At 50.4% G+C, this 18,874-nt stretch overlaps 1 protein-coding gene across 1 annotated transcript; it reads right to left on the bottom strand.

Moving 5' to 3' along the window:
- Positions 1-14,114: 14,114 nt before the first annotated feature.
- Positions 14,115-18,325, bottom strand: SIX2 (SIX homeobox 2; the record flags this gene model as incomplete). The annotated part of the gene is made up of 2 exons (XM_083858296.1): positions 14,115-15,289; positions 17,766-18,325. 2 exons carry the CDS (start codon positions 18,323-18,325, stop codon positions 14,986-14,988), a joined length of 864 nt encoding a protein of 287 aa, XP_083714422.1. The 3' UTR covers positions 14,115-14,985.
- Between the last annotated feature and the right edge of the window lie 549 nt (positions 18,326-18,874).

The following is an 18,874-nucleotide window of genomic DNA, read 5'->3' as shown; positions in this document are numbered from 1 at the left end:
AATCGGCTTGGAGACTGATGGCCCTCGTTGGGGGATGTGGAGAAGGGGACCAAAATCTGGCACTGGGTGACACCCTGACGGTGTGGTGTGGAAGTCAGACCAGCTGCACAAGAGGCAAACAGAAGAGGCAAAATAGAGGGCCTGTTGACCAGTCTGAAGTGTAACTGTGGCAAGGGGACTGCTATATTTTATGGCAGATGAAGGAATTAAATGGTTTTTTTGCCAAGTGCTAGGAAGTGAAGGTGCTAAAGGAGAAGAGATTAGTTTTTGGTACTAGTAAAGACTGGGGGGTTTTTGTAAAATATAGTTGATTGGTGTGGAATTGATGTCTCCACTGACATGCAGGCCAAACGGAATTAAAGGTTTGGTTTACTTTGCTTTCGATGCCTAGATTTCATGGTCCTAGGGGTCCATTCAAATCTTCTGTGTGTATCCTGCTTATCATCAACACTTCTGCCTTCTTTCTAACCTGTGATTTCTGGTTAGTCCAGGAGGCTTCTCCCAGCCTACTGTAAATGGGATGTTTAGAGTCATGTCATTTTGAAATCAGTACGTTACGAGATAAATCTCTGATGTTGGGAGGAGCAGGATGGGATATTCACAAAAAAAAAAAAAAAAAAACAAAAACCAAACACAAAAAAACCAAAAAAACCAACTAAACAAGCAACCAAATAAACCCCCAGGTCTCATCAAGAATTTGTTCTCCTTCTTTCCCCAGGAAGTTGGCCTTTCTCGATTGGATGATTCTGTATTTTCAGATAGCAAACTATTTTTATTGTGAATTCCTCTTAGTTTTGACCACAACGGGAATTTTCCACTCTGAGGTTGCCTTGCTGACTGTATGCAACCCGCCATGGATGTGTATCCAACCCAAATCTTGTCCTGGAAGCTGCAAGGGTCTTCTCCCCAATATGACATTAGTCATGTGAGGGGGAAATGCTGAAATCCTTTAGGAAAAACAATGACAAGGAGTGGCCCATGGCAAGACAATTCATTCAGCCAACAAGCTGCTCCTTCTTGAGTTCAAACTGTTCCAGGAAGAAGGAAAAAAAAAATCAATTGTTTGGGAGTGCACAAAATTAATTATTCCAAATGACAACTTTCCCTCACTGCTATTATCCTCCCTGGATCCTTCTCACAGCTGGGGCTTAAAGTTAATCCTTGTTTTATACCATATGTGCAATAAATGCATGACTTCAGGGGGGCATTGGACCTCTTTTACATGTGCAAACTGATTGCAACAGGGTTGTCAAGAAAGAATCTTGACACAGAAAACTAATAATTCATTTTCCTATCTGATCCCAAAACTGGATGTTGAAAGAGATACAATAATTATATGTGCATTTTATTAGATAGTTTATATGTGCATTTTTTAGATAGTAAAATCTTACCTGGAAATTAATTTTAAATTCCTGAGAGAATGCATGAAGTTGGAAAGGTGCCTGAATAGCTCTAAAAAAAAAAAAAAAAGCATCAGGGTTAATGGTAGTGTATCAAATAAAGAAAGGAGTATTTAGTAACAGCAGTATTTGACATCATCTTTGACATCTGCATTAACAATCAGAGGAAATACAATGCATATCACTGACACTTTGAAGTGACACTGGGTTAGGAAATGTTGCTGAATTGGGAATGAGGCAAAGAAATCCAGAAAGAAAAAAAATATGGGTAGAAATTAACTATATGAAATTTGTCTGAGGAAAAAAAAAAGCATAAAGATGTCTATGAAAAGTAATTAATAGATTGTAAAAATAAGGCAAGCTAGTAAATGTCAGGGTGGATATGCCCCTTCATTTCATTGCTGTTCCAGTTCAAGCTGTGGTAACTGATTTAGATGTTTGTTTATCTCATAAAAGATAAACAGTTGCAGTAGTTTTCATGTGATCCCACTCCACTGCCATGGTATGTTAAATTCAGGACAGTATTATTCAAACTGTAGGGACAAACTGGCAAAACTTAAGGGAAATCAACAGAAGTGGTCTGAGGTGTAGCAGAAAAGAAATGTATTTAAGGAGATTTATTCTTTAGCAGGGTCAAGTCAGGATGTGTGTCTTTTCCCTAGGAAAGACAGACAAGTGTGAAATATCCCATATGCATAGAGTGGATACCTAGACAGTTTTCAAAGCTGTGCTAACAAGACTCACAATCCAAGCACTGGACAGTATTTTTTCTAGAGCTCATTATACCTTACGTTCATGGGTGCCTCCCGTTTAATTTTGGAGGTGGACAGTTCCATCACTGATGACACTGAAAGGTAAAGTAAAAGCTTACAACAGGGGACTTCAATCTGTGAATTCCATACAATAAAATGAGAGTGGCAAAACAACTTCTCCTCAAGCCCGTATTTATTTCCAGAAGGAATAATTCTATCAATACATAAAAGGAAATGAGCACCTGCTAGAGACCATGTACATCAACTGCAAGATTTTTTTCAGAAACAATGACTTACTGACAGCCTTTTACCAGTGAAACTCTGCCCAAATCACCATTTCTTGGGTGACATGATTGGGAATTCTGGGAGAACAGGCTCTGATGAAATGTGTTATGTCCTATCAGATCACAAAACCTGCACTATTACTGTACTGTGATAGAGAATGCTGATGGTAGTGACAGGTAACATACTGGGTTTTGGCTTTGTAGTGTGAGAACAAAGCCATGTAATTAATAGCAGCATTCTTCAGAGGTCACAGCAATGCCAGCCCCAATGGACAAAGCTAAACTTGATGGGCAGAGGGGGCAAGACTTGATGCAGCACATGGGAAAACGTGTCAGTGACTCTTCCACCTGTCTTTCTCAGATGCTCAGGGATTTTAAGGCTCTTTTGGTTGAGAGTTCTCATCCACAAATGAGTCTTAAAAGGTGTTTGAGATAACACTGGGCTATCAGGAGTTTGGAATTCCAGGCTTGTTAGCCACTTCCCTGTCCCAGATTGCTCAGCTGTAAAATGCTGCTTTTGCTTACAGGTGCTTCTAGCCGTACCAGTATCCTGGAGCACACAGGTCACACGGGGTGTTCTTCTTGCTGACCTTCACTCTGTAATGGACAGCCAGATTAGCACTCTTGTCTGTTTTGAAGAGTTGAGTGTGGGTTCTCATAAATATTTTGTCTCCCCTTTTTTTATGCATTGTCAGTTAGGTGTCCACATCTAGTTAAAAAAAAACCCCAACCAACTGCATTTGCAAATCCTCCATTTCAACACAAGCATAGATGAAATGCAGCACTGCCTCCCACCACCTATTTCAACTGAATAAAACTTACTTGTTTGTAAATGACAGAAGAAGATTTATGAAATATCTGTGTCACTGATCTACTTGTACACAGTGATTTTGTTTCTGGTTGAATGTAACCAGAGACTAGATACAGTTGCCACAAAGTTAAAAGGTGGGATTAATCGCTATTGTGCTATAAATAAATGCCAAGTTCTATAAGCTCTATCTGGCTTCTGTCCTCACCGCTTCCCCTCTGGTCTTCCCCAGCCAGTACTGCTGCATCAGCTGGAGATGCCAGTGATTTACACCTGAGTGGGAAGCACTGGGACCAGCAAACACAGGTTTTCAAGTCAGTATTTGGGAAATACACACAAATGTACAAACTCCTCCCACCTACCCAGCTTTATTCACTCCCTGGACAGCAGGGGTTTGCAAGAAATGAGGAAACACTAATTATGACAATGTCTCTTCTGGACATGTATAAACACAATCTGATTTTGCAAGATGAAATGTCAGTGAGTGCTGGTGGAAGTGGGTCCATGAGCTGGTGTTAGTGGATAAAACCCAACCACCCATTTGCTCCTCCCTGTTGCCCCCTGGGCTCTGCTCTGTTTGCTGGCTCACTGACGGAGCTGCAGCACTGACTCGCTGACACCATTTCATTTCTGCAGGACACAACAAAACAGGCCTGGGAGACTCCTTCATAATGCCACAGATAGACATAAGCAGATGCTCCAAACAGATGTAATCAAACACAGATGTGATCTGAAGAGTCCCAGGCGGGCTCTGGGGTCCAGCCAAACTATATGGAGCACAGACTGACAGCAAGCTGAAAAGGCAGCGAGGGGCTCACCTTTCCCCCCTGCTGAAGCTGGCTGAGCAGACAGAGATGGGTATGGCAGATACGAACATGCACCAGCTGCTGGGGGACAGCTGGGGGCAGCCAGGCTGCAGGAGAGGCCCTCATCCTACAGTAGTTCCTGCCCCTGCCCGGTGCTGGATGCATTGTTGTCCTTGGAGAATCTGGTAGGAGATGACTTTGTCAAAGTCAGCTGTTTTCATTACCAGAATCTACCCACACAGTCTGGTCTTCCAAAGAGACTGCATTCAAAGAGACTCCGAGTCTTCCCTTTCAGTCAGTGGTGAGTGGCAAGAGGTGGATGAGTTTTCTGTAACTTGTAGAGAGCATTAAAGCCATTCCTACTCACATAAAACCCCTTATCCTGGAGCATATTCATTGAAGAGAGGTTAAGGAGACTGCAGAGGGAGGAGAGTAGGGGAGGTAATGCCAGGAATTAAGAATGGGAAGCGTGGGTCTTCCTTTTCATGTCATCTTGTCTGTGCTGCTGTTGGTGCTCCAGTGACTCCCTGCGTCTCCTTATACATTTGCTGGAGGATTAAGGGGAAGACAGGTCAGAGGGCAAACAGTGACAAAAATAATGGGTCTATGTAAGAGTGGTGCCACCTAGAGCAAGTCTCAAACAGGAGGAGAGTACCTGGTGGGGGTGGGGGGATCAGAGGGGGCTGCACCCATTTCAAGGAAATTTTTACCAAAGACTTTCTTCATTTAGGACCTAGAATATGGGGGTGGAAAAATCCTCGATATACAGTTATCTAAGCAAAGGCAATGTGCATTTCTGTGAGAGAGAATTAATCACTTAAGTTGACTCATGCTATGGGCTTGATCCAAAGTCCATGGAAAAACTCTAACTGACTTCACAGCTCCTTGGGGTGTAGGTGGGAACTTTGCCACTGTGTTCAAAAAGAACAGGGCCAGGCTTTAGCCCTTGGCTGAAAAACAAATCAAGGAAAAGACACAAATCCTTTTCAAATATTTTAGAAAGAATTTATTATTTGATTTTGTGCAGCTATAGTGTCACTAATAACATTAAACACCTGCGAATCTATGTTTTAAAGCATATTATACCTAAATAGAAATTGTACACATATCTGCTTATATATTTGTTGGACATGAGTCATTTAATAGAAAAACTCGTCATAAAGATTGTATACATTGAAAGTAACATGTTAAATAGCACCTTTGAGTCCTTCAGATTTAGTATCAACTGTTTTCTGGTTAGTGCAAATGACCACTTTTCAGATTAGCTGTTTTATTGAACTTTTCTTACAGAAATGAGCTGGGTGGCAGCAGAACAGGCAGGTGGACATTTTTTTCAAAAGCTTGTACTAATAAATTGAAGACAATACGAAAAGTATTAATAGAAAATATAAAATATGCATTTGTCAAAGTCCATATCACCTGCAGAAAAAGGAATTAGAATTTTAACAGCTTTCTATGTAAAAACCTTGTAAGACATTGAAATGGTTGAAAATTTTTGGGGAGGTCTTTTGAAATCAAGTAGTGGTGTTAAATTTATATTTAGATTAATATACAGTGCATATACACAGTAAGATTTTTAGAAAGAGGCTGAGATTGTGTTCACAATTATAAGAACAAAGAAAAAATAGATTGAGATTCGCAACACTTTCTGAGATTTTTTTTTTCTATATCCCGTCTCTTTAACTTCTTTTAGATTTCCCGTTTCTAAAAATAGGTGACATCAAACTAAGCTGGTTTTGACCCGAGCTGCCCTTGTCACCAAAAGTGTCCTCGGAAAGAACTGACTTTCACGGGCTCCACATTCATCTCGGAATGATTCGAGCATGTGGTTTGCGTTCAAGAATGCCCTGTAAATATAAACAACTATTACTACTGGAGTACGTTTAATGACAAAAATGTGCCAATGCCGGGCTGACGACATTGGCCCCTGAATTACATTCCTTATAAGGGCGATGCTGCTCGGCCGGGCCGGGCGGGCTGTGGGGCAGCCCCTGCCGCTCTACAATCGCCACTCTCTCATCTCTGTCCGCAGTAAAATAACCCAAAGCAAAGGTGTGTGCCCCCACCCTCCGCGGTATCCACTCCCAGCCCCTGCAGGGACGCTCACCGACGGTCGGTAACAAGAAACACCGGGAAAACGAGAGCAAACCCACCTCTCACCCTAAAACTGCTCCTCCGTGCCGAGAAGAAGTAATAAAATATTTCTGGAAAAAATAACAATAACAGTAACAACAACAACAATAACAGCAACAATGCCGATAACAATGATTATGATAATGATGATAGCAACAACAATAACAACAGCAATAATAATAAATAAAGAGTCCCCTCGCCACCGCAGGACCAGAAGGGCAGCTCGGGCAGTGCTGTGCTGACGCCTCGCTCCTGTCCTTCCCTCATCAGCTCGCAGGGCAGAGCCAAGTCCGGGATGGTCTCCCGGGGGCTTTTGGGGTCAGAAGCCGCGGCAGCCCCTCAGCCCAAGGCCCGAGCGGGACACGGACAGGCCGCTGAGGGCCCTCCCGTCCAGCTCCCGGCACCGCTGCGAGGGAAGCGCCCGCCTACCGAGGAACTGCTCTTAATTAGGCGCGGTAATGACCTTCTCCTCGGCCAGGGGAGGAGAGTCAAGTGCTTTCGCAGTCCTGGCCGCTATTCTGCCTTCAATGACGGCTTTGCCCGAACTGCTGTTAAAGTTGCTGCAAGAGAAGGGTTAAAAAAGCCCTCGGAGCTGGAAGGGGTGGCCGGAGGGGGCCCGGCCGCTTCACCGACCCTCGATGGCCCCACAGGCAGCGGGGTGGGCAGAGCGGGCTTGCCCTGTCACCCCGATACCCCTTCAGGGCGCAGATCCCTCTGCTCCGGTCTCTCATACCACCCAAAATGACACAGAGAGGCAACGGGTTTGTTCTCCTGTTTTCACACGTGGAGGGGAAAAAAAAAAAATCCACTTTCCCCGGCGTTAACAGTTCCTTCCCCCGCTTCTACGTGTTGTCCGATGGAAAAAGACAAATCCCGGCGAGGCCCCTGGGCCGGCCCGAGGCACACGGGGAGGGTCACGGCGGGGCCCTGGTGGCCTCGGGAGGAGCCCGCGGTGTCCCCTCAGGGTGTCCCCCGCCTCAGGACAGCGTTCGCCCGGCCACCGAGCGCCGGAGCTTGTCCCTGCTGCTTGAGCAGCCCACAAACTGTTTCGGAAGGTGCTCAGGGTTTGAGGAGCGGGTGGGGAACCCGCAGCCCCCAGGACCTGCCCCCGCCAGCACCAAACCGCCACGCGGGGCTTTGTCGGCTCGATCGGCCCCTCTGAGGGGGCATCTTTCGAGAGCTGCAAAGAAAATACCGTCTTGCAGTCCCCGTAATCCACGGTTTTCATTTACTATTATTCAATCAGGATTTATCTCTGTTTTTTTTAGGAGGCTACTTTTCCAGGGCTGTTACTCGATACTGATCCATTAAATCATTCCAGCTGAGAGATTAAATGTATGATTTGCAACCAGCTGGATTTCTTAAATGGTGTCTTCGCCTCCCTTCGGAGTACGAGCAGACCCGACGAGAAAACACTTTGCTTTGGCATGGAAACTCGCGCATTTGCCCGAAAATTACCGCACGGAGTTCATTCAATGCCAACAGTATTCTCTTCCTTTCTCTTCACTGGATTAGATTTCCCCCAGCCATAAAATGACTCCAAAAGCGAGATACCATCGAAAAGGCAAGGCATGCCAAGCGGGCGGGCAGGCAGAGGGCTTTAGCCTTCCCTCGTTCCAGCCCCGCAGCCGCTCCCTGCCTCTCCCAGGGCTGCCCCGGCTCCTGCCAGCCCGTTCCAGCAGCGCCGGCCCCGGGGAGGGGATTCGGGGCGCCGCTGGGCACTCACGGGGGCTGTGACCCCCCCTCGGGGCCGATCCCATGGGCGCTCTGTGTCCCCGCAGGGTGGCGGGGTCAGGGACACGCTGGCCAGGCTGTGCTCCCCGCGCTGAGCTCCCCGTGGTGCCCCAGCGGGGCCATGCGGAGGGAGAAGTGACCCCTTCCCACCGACACCAGTCAAGGTAATAAATACACTCGATTTATGGTAATTACGGGAGAGCGACTGGCCGCCCTCCACCTACGGATATCCCCTATGGGGACGGCGTTCCGGAGACCGGCCGTCGGATCTCAAATACCCGATAGCGTGGGGAAGGAACACTGTCGCTTTGGCTATGCCAGCCTCGCCCGAAAAAGAAAAAAGAAAAAGACCCCTCCTGGGCTTTTCTCCGACCGAAACCAGACTGTAGAGACACCACACCTGGGGGGATTTGCCGCACCAAGGGGGGAGAAAGCATTTTCCGGGGACGCTCGGGGAGAGGGAGCCGGATCCGCACCCGCAGCGCTGGCAGAGCCCCGTGTCAGCCAGCGGCTCCTCTTCCCCCTGACCGCCTTGGTTTCTGCTAAAAGCGCCACTGAGGTGGGATCATCCGCTAATTCGGGGAAGCAGCGAGGTGACCTGCTCGGGGACAAACCCCAGTCCCACGGCACTCTCTCCACGGCTCCCCGTGGGCCCCGCGCCCCACTCAGCGCTGCCAACACATCTCTCTGCCCCTCGGTTTCGTTTGCTTCAAGGAGGTTTCCTAAGCGTCCTGACTTTCCAGTTGTTGATATTTTTATTGAGTGTGCCCTCTACGCGCTCTTAAGAGCGATGCCCCAAAATGTTAATAATTTTTCAATGTCCCCTCATGTCCCCAGCCCCAGCCGTGGCCCCGCTCGGTGCTCGGTGCATCGCGCTGGTGAGGCTCGCCCCGAGCTTTGGGCCCGTGGGTAACCGAGTATCTCACGGTACGGAGAGAAACCCGGCCGTCCCTGGCCCCGCAGCAGCCGGGGAGCCCGTTCACGGCCTCCAAGAGCCCCTGCGCCCAAGGGAGGCCATGCCTTGCCCTGCTCCCCCAGCTTTGGCGGTGGACAGCACAGGGCTGAGGACAGGGCGCAGATCCCGCTGCTGCCCGTGCGTGTCCCCACGGTGGGGAACAGCCGGGGCGATCCCACAGCCCCCGATTTGGTTCCGCGGCCTCGGAGGAGATGGACAAGGGGTCCCAGAGCGGCGCTGCTCGGCTGTCGGGCCGGGCCTTTCTCGAGGATGTCACCACCTCAGTCTCTGGTTCTGCGGTGACAGAAGGGGGACCATATTTAGCCACTTTTGATTAAACACATGCCACTGAAGCAGAGGTGCTCGGTGACCTGCACCCCTGGCGGCAGCACTCCAGGTGTGCAGGGAGAGATGTCTCACCCACTGACCGGCCGCGCACCTTCGCCACCTCCTTTGTGAAGGCAGCGTGTCCCCAGGCGGCGCGGGTCCTCTCCCTGCCCAGGGGACACTTCCCGCCGGGCCACCTGCCGCCGGCCTTGCCAAAGCACCGGGCAAAAGCCGGGCCCCGCGGCGGGGACAGCAGATGCTCACCTTCCGGAGGAGGGGGAAAGAAAGGGAAGAAAAGTGGGGAGCGGGATCAGATGTTCCCGTGGGAGCCTGCCCGCGCTGTGTCCGGCTCCATAGGCAGGGTGGTCGGGGTTCGGAACGATGAAACATTTACTGCTAAAGTGCTCTCTGGTCTAGTTCCCTGCTCTCTCCCTCGACCTCCGCACGTCTCCATCGCTCAGGAACGGCGCGGTTGGGAGTGCGTCTGCCCAGACCCAAACTCCTGCACCACTAGAAATAGCTCTTCCAATATAATTTATTGAAATTTGTCTAACTTGGCAAAAAACCTGTAGACTTGATAAAGTCCCTCTTTATAACTCTTCACGCACTCCGTGTTTTTTTTCTTCCTCCCTGTTGCCAGCCTGTCTTGCCTGGGTTGATACCCAGACGAGCTCCTGACAGTCACTTTTCAGATTCAGATGCTCGTCTCACACGCGTTTAGCTCCAAATGCTGCCTCGCTTTTCACGCTGCAGCCTATTTTTGGAGAGCTGGGCAGCGCAAATGAATATTCCTGATGAAGGTAGCTTTCAACGGATTCTTTACAAAATCTATTCCCCCTTCCTCCCTCCCACCCCCTGGGTACACACGCACCATACCGAGGTTTGCATTTTTCATGGCGGGACAAGTAAGTCTATAAAAGGCATGTTTGTTTTTCCTGGCTGTTTCAAATATGTATTTCCTGGAGGACTTTGCATCTGATGGGGTCATCAGAAGCACATGTGCGATTTTCATCTTTCCAAGTGATTTCTCCTCTCCTGCCGTCCTTCCCTTACTAGCGCTGTGCTGATTTGACATTTTACCTGTCCGTCCACCTTATTTTCCACTAAACCAGCCCCTCTCCGTCCTCGACTCTTGGTGAGCTCCCAATTTGTTTCGGTGCGTCTGACTGGGTCTTCTCGGGTTTGTTTGTTTGTATTTTATTTTTGTTGTTGTTCGGTTGTTTGCCTTTTTTTTTTTTTTTTTTTTTTTTTTTTTTGGGGGGGGGGGGGGGGGCCGGGAAGATGGAGATGGGGGGAAGTTATGTTTAAATTATTTTTTTTTTGTCCTACACGGCTTCAGCTGGAGGTGGTCTGCCTGCCAGCTGCACACCGGGACTCCGGATAAAGGTGGAGCTGATATTTAGAGCTGAAGATGGAGCGTTCTTACCTAAACCCGGAAAAAAAAAAAAAAAAAAAAAAAAAAAACCGCTAATAAACAACCCCCGCCTCCAGTTCATTTTAATGGTAAAGAGATGGACCTTCTTCCCGAGGCGCCTCCTCCATGCACGGAGGGGAAGCTTTGAGCACCGCTCTCCCCCAGCAAAATAGGAAGAAGGTTATGCCGCAGCCCAGCTCCGTGGTTTATGTATTTTTTCCAAATCCCAGAGCTACTCTCCTTCAGACAAAACCCTCACCTTTTCCTTGTGTATTGAAGCACTGAAAGTTCCCTTCAGTATATTTTTCTTGGCTGCCTGAGCCTCAACGCTTTGATTCACTAAGCAGAAGCAGTTAAAGAACTGCGCAGTAAGGGCCGGTGCCCAGTGTTTTCATCGCCACCCCCTACATTATTTGTCATGCTCAAGTGAGGGTTTGTTCAAGGCAAAAGCCTGCTCATACCGGGCTGCATTTGTTTTTCCTAAAGAAGGCAAGAGATTTTGTTTCCGGGTCTGGTAACAGGAGCCCCGGTGCCTTGCACAAACACCGCTGGGCAGGCAGGGGCACTCCCAAGGCTTTTCGTTCCAGGGCTGCAGCAGCGCCTCTCAAACACACTGAGGCCTTGCTTAGGCCCAAAGTAGCTCACAAAAATATGCTTTTTCGGGTTAGCTCACAAAAATATGCCGAGCGGGCGACTTCTCCCGTGTGGATGGCTTATAGCATCCGAAGGAAAATGCAGCCACCCAGCCTTGGAGATGAGTGTCCTGATTACCCTCAAGAGCCTGGAAGGGCTCGCAGATGAAAGATGTTCAACTAGCAAGCTCTGGCATACGGTCTCCTACTCATAGGAAAGGCTCTTCCTCCTATAAACCGGCTACCTGTCCCCAGAAAAGTGTCGGAATTGTGCCACTTCTCCAGTAGCCTGTCCGGAAGCTCTCCCATCGCATCCCTCAGCATTTCCCCGTCAGACTGACGAGTTGCGCCTTGTCAGGAAGGACTTCTTTCTGTCTCAAATGAGCTATTTCTCTCATGGCTCTCTTAGGCACAGCACCATGTCCGCGAACGCTCATACAATAAAATACAGCAGAAAAAAACCCCTCCGCCCCAGTACCCGTGAATATTCAGCACCCTGCTATCTAAAGGAATGACTACTGCTTTCACATTTTGGGGACCGCAAATGCTGAATACATTGTGTAATTTAGTAAGATTTTATTTTGAGGTCAAACACTGCCTACATATATGTTATGTATTCACATACATACATATATATGTGTGTGTGTGTGTATGAGACAGAGAGTGCGGTTCTTCCCAAATCGTCCAAGCCACAGGGACAGTTTGCCTGCCACAGTCCGAGGGTAGCAGGGATAAAACCCGCCGGAACCGAACCATCTTTTTATTTATGCTCCGAAACCCATGCAGGTACCCCAGGACCAACCAACCCCGAGATATGTCCCATGTAACCTAATGCTAGTGAATCATAACTAATCTGTTTAAAACCAAGGATTAGTCACGTCAGTTTCGGCATATTCCTCTATCGGGAACATTTTTTGTGCGTGGAAAATTGGAGGGATTTGGGCTAATTTACCAAACATCAGTACTAAGGCAAGTACGGTCTGATAAAATGAGTCTTAACATGTTCGGGGTTTCAGGTTGCGTTACACACGTCCCATCATTGGGGCTTTGAGCTGTGTGCGTCCTTAATGCCACATTGACCTGCAGAATTTTTTTCTTACTGCATGATTTCTGTTTCTAGCCATCTGTAAGTGGCTTCAGCCACTCACCCTCTCTTAATCCATCCATATATAAGTGATCCTCACTGAAACGTACATGAGTTTTCACAGATCCCACTCTCTCAAAGGGCCTTTCTCACCGTGTCAGCTCTTCATTTACTTTCCCCGATCGAATTCTGCCTCTTCTGTGCAATATGACCTTTTATTAATCATGTAAACCTCATCCTGTTTTCATACTGTCTCTTTAAATATTCTCCAGCTTGGCTTTACTTTTTCTCATTTTTTCTTTTTCTAGCGGGGCAAAGCCTTAAGGCTTTATTTCTGCTTCGAGGCCATGTTTTATTAACCCAGACATTCTGTTTTCCTTCCCGAACTCATTTCTATCTACAAAATTACAAAATAATTAACTAGCCAATTAATTAATTCTTCGTCATATTGCACCACTGCACGCGTTATTTTACAGGGAGCAGAGATCTTCTGCGGCTCTAGGAAGCAATGGTTCCCTGACTTGCAAAATGTTTATTTTCAAAGAATTGAAATTCATAGCTAAAATTATTAGATGCCTCTCAACGGAAATAACAAGGTCTTGTGCTTAGACCCTAATGCACGTAGGGCCACACTGATATGCTCCCACAGCGCATCAGCCACACCATCTCTGCTGCTGAAACAATCACCCCAAAGCGGGGGAAACAGAAACCCGAATATACCACATTGTCTCCGATAAAATATTGCCCCCGCTGCATCCCAGCATCACCCGAAAACTGGATTTATAACCGCGACCAAGGGAGAGCTTTTTTTGCGGAGACCGAATCTCCCCATTGCCGACATCCATCCATTCCCTTCTGTAGGCTTTTAACGGGACCTCAGAGAAATGTGCTTTTAGCGGACACCCGCAACTCACAGAGGCGCTAATCCGGACCCAGATTACATCAAATTAGGGCACTGCCCGCACAGCACTCCCACTGATTGAAATTTCAGCCAGCATCTGAAACCTCGAGACGATCTTTGCTGATCTACGCATATTTCTATCCCGCTTGAAGCCATAGAGTTTATTTTTCACAAGAAAATAATTCTAAAGAAGATTTAAAAGGACAAAAAAAAAAAAAATGAAGCTATAAAGCTGTTTGCAACTTCTGAGAACATTTTAAGCACATAACACATTCGGCTTCTAGCAAAGACAACGAGGGAGCAAATTGTGAGAGTCCAGAGCTCTTTTAATGCGGTAAACTGGCAAACAACCTGCGTGTCTTTTTTGCTACCCGGTGCTTACAGGAAGGGAAATGAAAAAGAAAGAAAGAGAAAGGAGGGGAATAGAGGTATCTCCTTCCCAGCACCCAGCAGGCTCAGGAAAGGCGTTCAGCTCAGCCGCGCTGGACCCCGCTCTGGCCAGGCTGGCTTTGCCCACCCGTGCTCGGGGCGAGGTGTGGGGGGAGAGGGGCGGCTTTTTGCCGGGGCAGAAAAACCCGCAGCCTGCACGGCCGTGCCCTCAGGGGGCAGGTGGGAGACCTCTCCGCCTCCCCCAGGGCCCGCACGGCCCGTCCTTTCCCTGCCCTTGGCTCTCGGCTCCCGCAGGGCGGTGCAGCTGCCCCCGGCGCTCTGCCCTTCCCCGGGGCGGGTCCCCGACGGGCCCGGGACAGACGGGGCTCTGAGCGCCCCACACCGCCTTCCCCGGCCTCCCCACCAGGGCTGAGCCCGAAAACACTCCGCGGGCGAGTGAAGCCACCGTAGGCTGAGTTAGATTTCTAAATTTTATTATAAAATAAAAGCAGAAATATTTTCCAAAGAATGTATTCACATAATATAAACAATAAACAAAACTAAGGTGAGTGACTTTGCGGTTGATACTGTAGTTTAGGTCTAAACTCGAGCAGCAATTCTTGTTTTCTTTTTAAAGCCCGCTCCAGCCCGCGTTGCACACCGAGGGGAGGAAAATCTACCTCTGCTTTCCTTCGGGCCGGAGCCGGGGCATCACTTCCTTTCCCACCCAGCAAATGGCGAAAGCACCGCATGGACAAGGCCAAAGAAGCTGTCTCTCTGCATAGCATCAGCTACAAGAAGGTTACAGAGTCTGCCTAGAGCGCGTGTTGCTGCTATATCTTGACTACAACTTTTTGTATTCTTAGTTGAAATTGTACATCGTACACCTGCCACGGATACATAACTACAATAGAATAACGGGAGCGATGTGTAACTTTCAAACAGGCATGGCAAGAGCAGCCTTGCGTTCCCCTTTCTTCCCCACCCCCCGAAAAAAATTAAAAATATTACGGTGTGCCTCTTCCCACGCAGAGCGGCCCGATCGAGTGACACCACTGAGAGATTTGTGAAGTTAAGGCTGGAAGGAGCTGCTACACCGCTCAGCCTTACAGCCTGCCGTGAAAAATCTGTCCCACAGTCCTTACACGCCTGAAAAAGCCTGTAAGCAATCCTTAAGGCTTTTCACAACATCAGCCACCCACAGCGGAGTCCACTACCTTGCAAACCTGCAGCCAGCCTGCTGCCAAAGGGCACAACACATCCACTAACGTGTTTGTCATTGCTTTCAAAGTCCCTGGTAAGATTAAGGGAAAAAAAAAAAAAAGGATAAAAGAAAAAAATTGAGTAAAGGAAGGCTGGCGCGAAGGAGGGAGCGTGTAGAGGGTTTTAAGAGCCTAGATCGACCAAGTTAGATGACATGGGGTTGAGGATGGAGTCCTGCAAGCTGTGGTGGTGCATGGGGTCGGCGCTGGGCACGGGGATGGCGCTGGGGCCCTGGGGGTGGCCCAGGCCGTGCAGGGGCTGCAGGCTGGGGTTGGAGCTGAGCAGCAGCGCGGGGCTGGAGGAGGTGTGATCCGGGGTCCCTGACGGCGTCTTCTCGTCCTCCGAGCTCCCCAAAACTGTCTTATTCCCGTTCATTGACGCCGAGAGCGGGTTGTGGCTGTTGGAGTTGGAATTCTCGTTGTTTTCCCTAGAGGAAACACAAAAGAGGGAGGGAAATCACCATGCGGCCGTGGCTCCGGGGAGCGGGGCCGGCGGGGAGCTCGCTCCGGGGAAGGGAGTGCAAAAACAGTAGGTTTAAAAACTCTGCCAGCTTCCGAGGTCTCTTCGTTTGGCACTTGGGTCTAAGGTCCGCTAAGCTTGTAAATAATCTCCCACTCGCCCAGCGGAAAGTGTCACTTTCCCAAACCGTAATTTTCTGCATCCAAAGGGTTTGCACAGCGTGAGGAGGGGGCGGAAGGGAAGGAAGACATTATAATAAAAGAAAAAAAGAAAACAGAACCAAAAAATCCCCCCAAAACCCCCAAAAAACCAAACAACCCAACATTTTAACTTCAAAACTGCTCTAGGAGCCGAAGAGGTGTTCAGCCATGATTTCTCCTGAGAAGGCCAAAGCCCGGCGAGCTGCAGGCAGGACAACAGGCCCCGTGCAGCAGAACAACCTCCCGGGCTCACATCAGGAGGGAAAGCCTTTTGCTGAAGTAACTGGACATGTTATTTTTTTTTTTCCCTAGCTCTGAGCTTCAAGCTCAAAACATAGCCCAATATGGACGACAAGGAGAGAGACCGGAGTTAACCCGCTGCTTTCCCCGGGAGATGCTCCGCACTCCCGCTGCTCCTCCGGGCCCTGCTGGGGCGGGATGGGCCCCGCCGGCCCCGCGGTGCCACTGCCGGCAAGGGCTCCCTGAGGCAGCACAGAGCTCCCAAATTCATCACCGGGTAAATAGCAAGAAATCGCTGGAGGCGGGCCAAGCCCTTGCAGATGTATCTATGTATTTATATACCGATATATGGGGGTTTTTTGGGGAAACGTGAGAGGCAAGAAAGGGTCGGGGTTGCTGTCCAGGCTTAGGCGGCCTCCACAGCCCTCGCAGAAATACTTTAGACACTTTTCTGCCTGACATACTGAAGGCACTGCAAGTCTATTTAAAAGCTTCCACGGAAGTTTTGTAACACACTGTCTGGCAGAGGGGCCCTATCCTGCAGGATTTGGTCGAGAGAAGTCAAGTATTGCACTGACGGGTTTTCCTCACTAAGGGCTGCAGGATGTGGCTGGAGACACTTAGTGCCAAAAAAATAAAAACAGACAAGAAAGCTCTGTTTGAACAGGTTTCCTTGAGTGGATAGCAATCCCATGAACGGTCTGTTTTCCAACGCCTGGAGTGTAATATTAGGTTGAGTGTATTTTTCAATGTCAAAAATATTATTTGTCTCTGGAGACCTTTAAAATTTGATTCCCCGGGAAAAAAAAAAAGGAATGGAATAAGTGTAACCTTCATTTCCTTTGGATATTTGAAGGTGAGTCCCTGCTATCAGCAATAAAAAGGATCTCTAACATCTCGTAAAACCAACACTTGTGAGGATTTGAAGGAAAATTAAAGCTCTAACACGGTTTCAGGAAATGAATAGAGCAAATCTGTGCCCGAATTTGCCGGGCTGCACAGCAGCGCGCCCGCGGCGCTGCCCCTTTCCGAAACACGGTTAGGAGAAAGCAAAGATAGAAAGAATTCTCCTCCGAGGCACGGATTTACAGGATTCTGATGCGCTAATCAATCGCGCAGATCATAGGATTGCCTGTACAGACCGGGCAATTCAGTGAACGCACTAAAGACCCTTTTTGCCTCTTCGAACCGCCTTCCTAAGGCACAGGGACTGCTGATGGAAAAGTCATCCCGAATAGCCAGGGATGTAGGCATTAACCTCTTCTCGGCCATTAATGGTCCCTTCATCCCACTTAGCGTGAAAAACACAGATGCACAATCCTATTCGGCCTAAGAACACGCACCTATTAACGCGCCTCTATGAGCACCTTACCGGGGAGCGAATAAGAACTGCAATGTCATGAGCGGGGCGAGAAGTCGCTCCACTCACTCCTTGCCCAGAAGGACGCCAGGAGCCGAGGACAGGGGACAGATTTGCTACCAACCCCCAGACCCGCGCGGTGCCTCTGCCACCCCTTTTTGCACGGCGGGAACAACCCCCAAGGACACGCTGGGAGCTATGCGGGGCCGGAGCCCTTGTCCTTGGGCCGGACCCCGCTGCACCTCCGGCCACGGCTCCTGGTTCCTGCGGGGAGGAAGCGCCAACGCCGCTCAACCAGGAGTCGCCCTGGGCCCTGCGAAGCGTCCCTGGCAGCAGTGGGCTGCAGCGGGGTGGCGGCGGGGAAGGGATCTCTGCCGCCTCTCCCGGGGCTACTTTTGGCGGGTAGATGCCTTCACCGAGCGCCCAGCCCGCTCGCCTCTGGCTCTCTGGGCGCCCCCGAGGCGGAGAGCCCATCTCCTCCCGGCGGGACTTCCACAGCCGGGCCCGGGGCAGATGGAGAGACCCGGGTGAGCCCCGAGCCGGGGGAGCCCTGGGGAGCCCTGGGGAGTCCTGGGGAGCCCTGGGGAGCCGCGGAGAGCCCTGGGGAGCCCTGGGGAGCCGCGGAGAGCCCTGGAGAGCCGTACCTTTCCTTGGCCTCGGCGGCGCGGTCCCGCTGCCGGCGGTTCTTGAACCAGTTGCTGACCTGGGTGGTGGTGAGGCCGGTGGCCTCGGCCAGCTCCCGCTTCTCGCGGGGGGACGGGTAGGGGTTGTGGGCGTACCACTCCCGCAGGACGCTGCGGCTCTTCTCCTTGAAGCAGTAGCTGGTCTCCTCGCCGTCCCAGATGGAGCGGGGCAGCGGGAACTTGCGGCGCACCCGGTACTTGCCCACCGCCCCTAGGGGTCGCCCCCGCAGCTTCTCCGCCTCGATGTAGTGCGCCTTCAGCCAGAGCTGCTGCAGCTTGGGGTGGTTGTGCGCCGAGAACTGGTGGCTCTCCAGGATCTTGTAGAGCTCGCGGAAGTTGCCCCGGTGGAAGGCCACCACCGCCTTGGCCTTCAGGACGCTCTCGTTCTTGTGGAGGTGCTCGCAGGCAGGGAGGGACCAGAGGAACCGCCCCAGGCGCTCGATGTTGCCGCCTTGCTGGAGCACCTCGCAGACGCAGGCCACTTGCTCTTGGGTGAAGCCAAAAGTGGGGAGCATGGACATGGTGAGCCCTGCGCGCCGCGGGCCCTAGGGCCGCATAGAGGGGAGCGGCGCGGGGCGGCGGGCAGCGCCCGGCATGCGGGGCCGGCCCCGGGGCGGCGGAGCCCGGCGGGGCCCGCTCGGGCGTCACGGCCGGGCGAGGGAGGCCACGGCCATCGGCGGCGCCCGGCCCCGGGGCGGCGGCGGGAGCCGGGCGAAAAATGCGAAGAGCGACGAAAAAAAAAAGTCTCGGGAGCCCCGAGCGCGGGCGGCTTTTCCCCCCGGCCGCCGCCGCCTCGTTTTTGTAAGTCCAAGTTGCGAGAGTAACTTCGTGCCTCTTTTGTCTCCTATCTGCAGCGCTCGCAGCGGCCGCGGCTCTCACACCCCCACCCCCCTCGGCCGCTGGTTTGGGATCTCCCTGCTTCCCCCCCACCCCCCACCGCCAGATCCCACATAATATAGTGGTAAAGCCCTGCTCGCTCGCTCCTCTCCCTCTCGGAGTTTTCCCCCCTTTCTTTCTCTCTCTCTCTCTCTCTCCTTTTTTTTTTCTTTTTTTTCTTTTTTTTTTTTTTT

The sequence above is a fragment of the Zosterops lateralis genome (assembly GCF_965231275.1).
Source record: "Zosterops lateralis genome assembly, chromosome: 3".
In the NCBI taxonomy this organism is placed as follows: domain Eukaryota; kingdom Metazoa; phylum Chordata; class Aves; order Passeriformes; family Zosteropidae; genus Zosterops; species Zosterops lateralis.
This window is presented reverse-complemented; position numbering and strand designations above follow the sequence as displayed.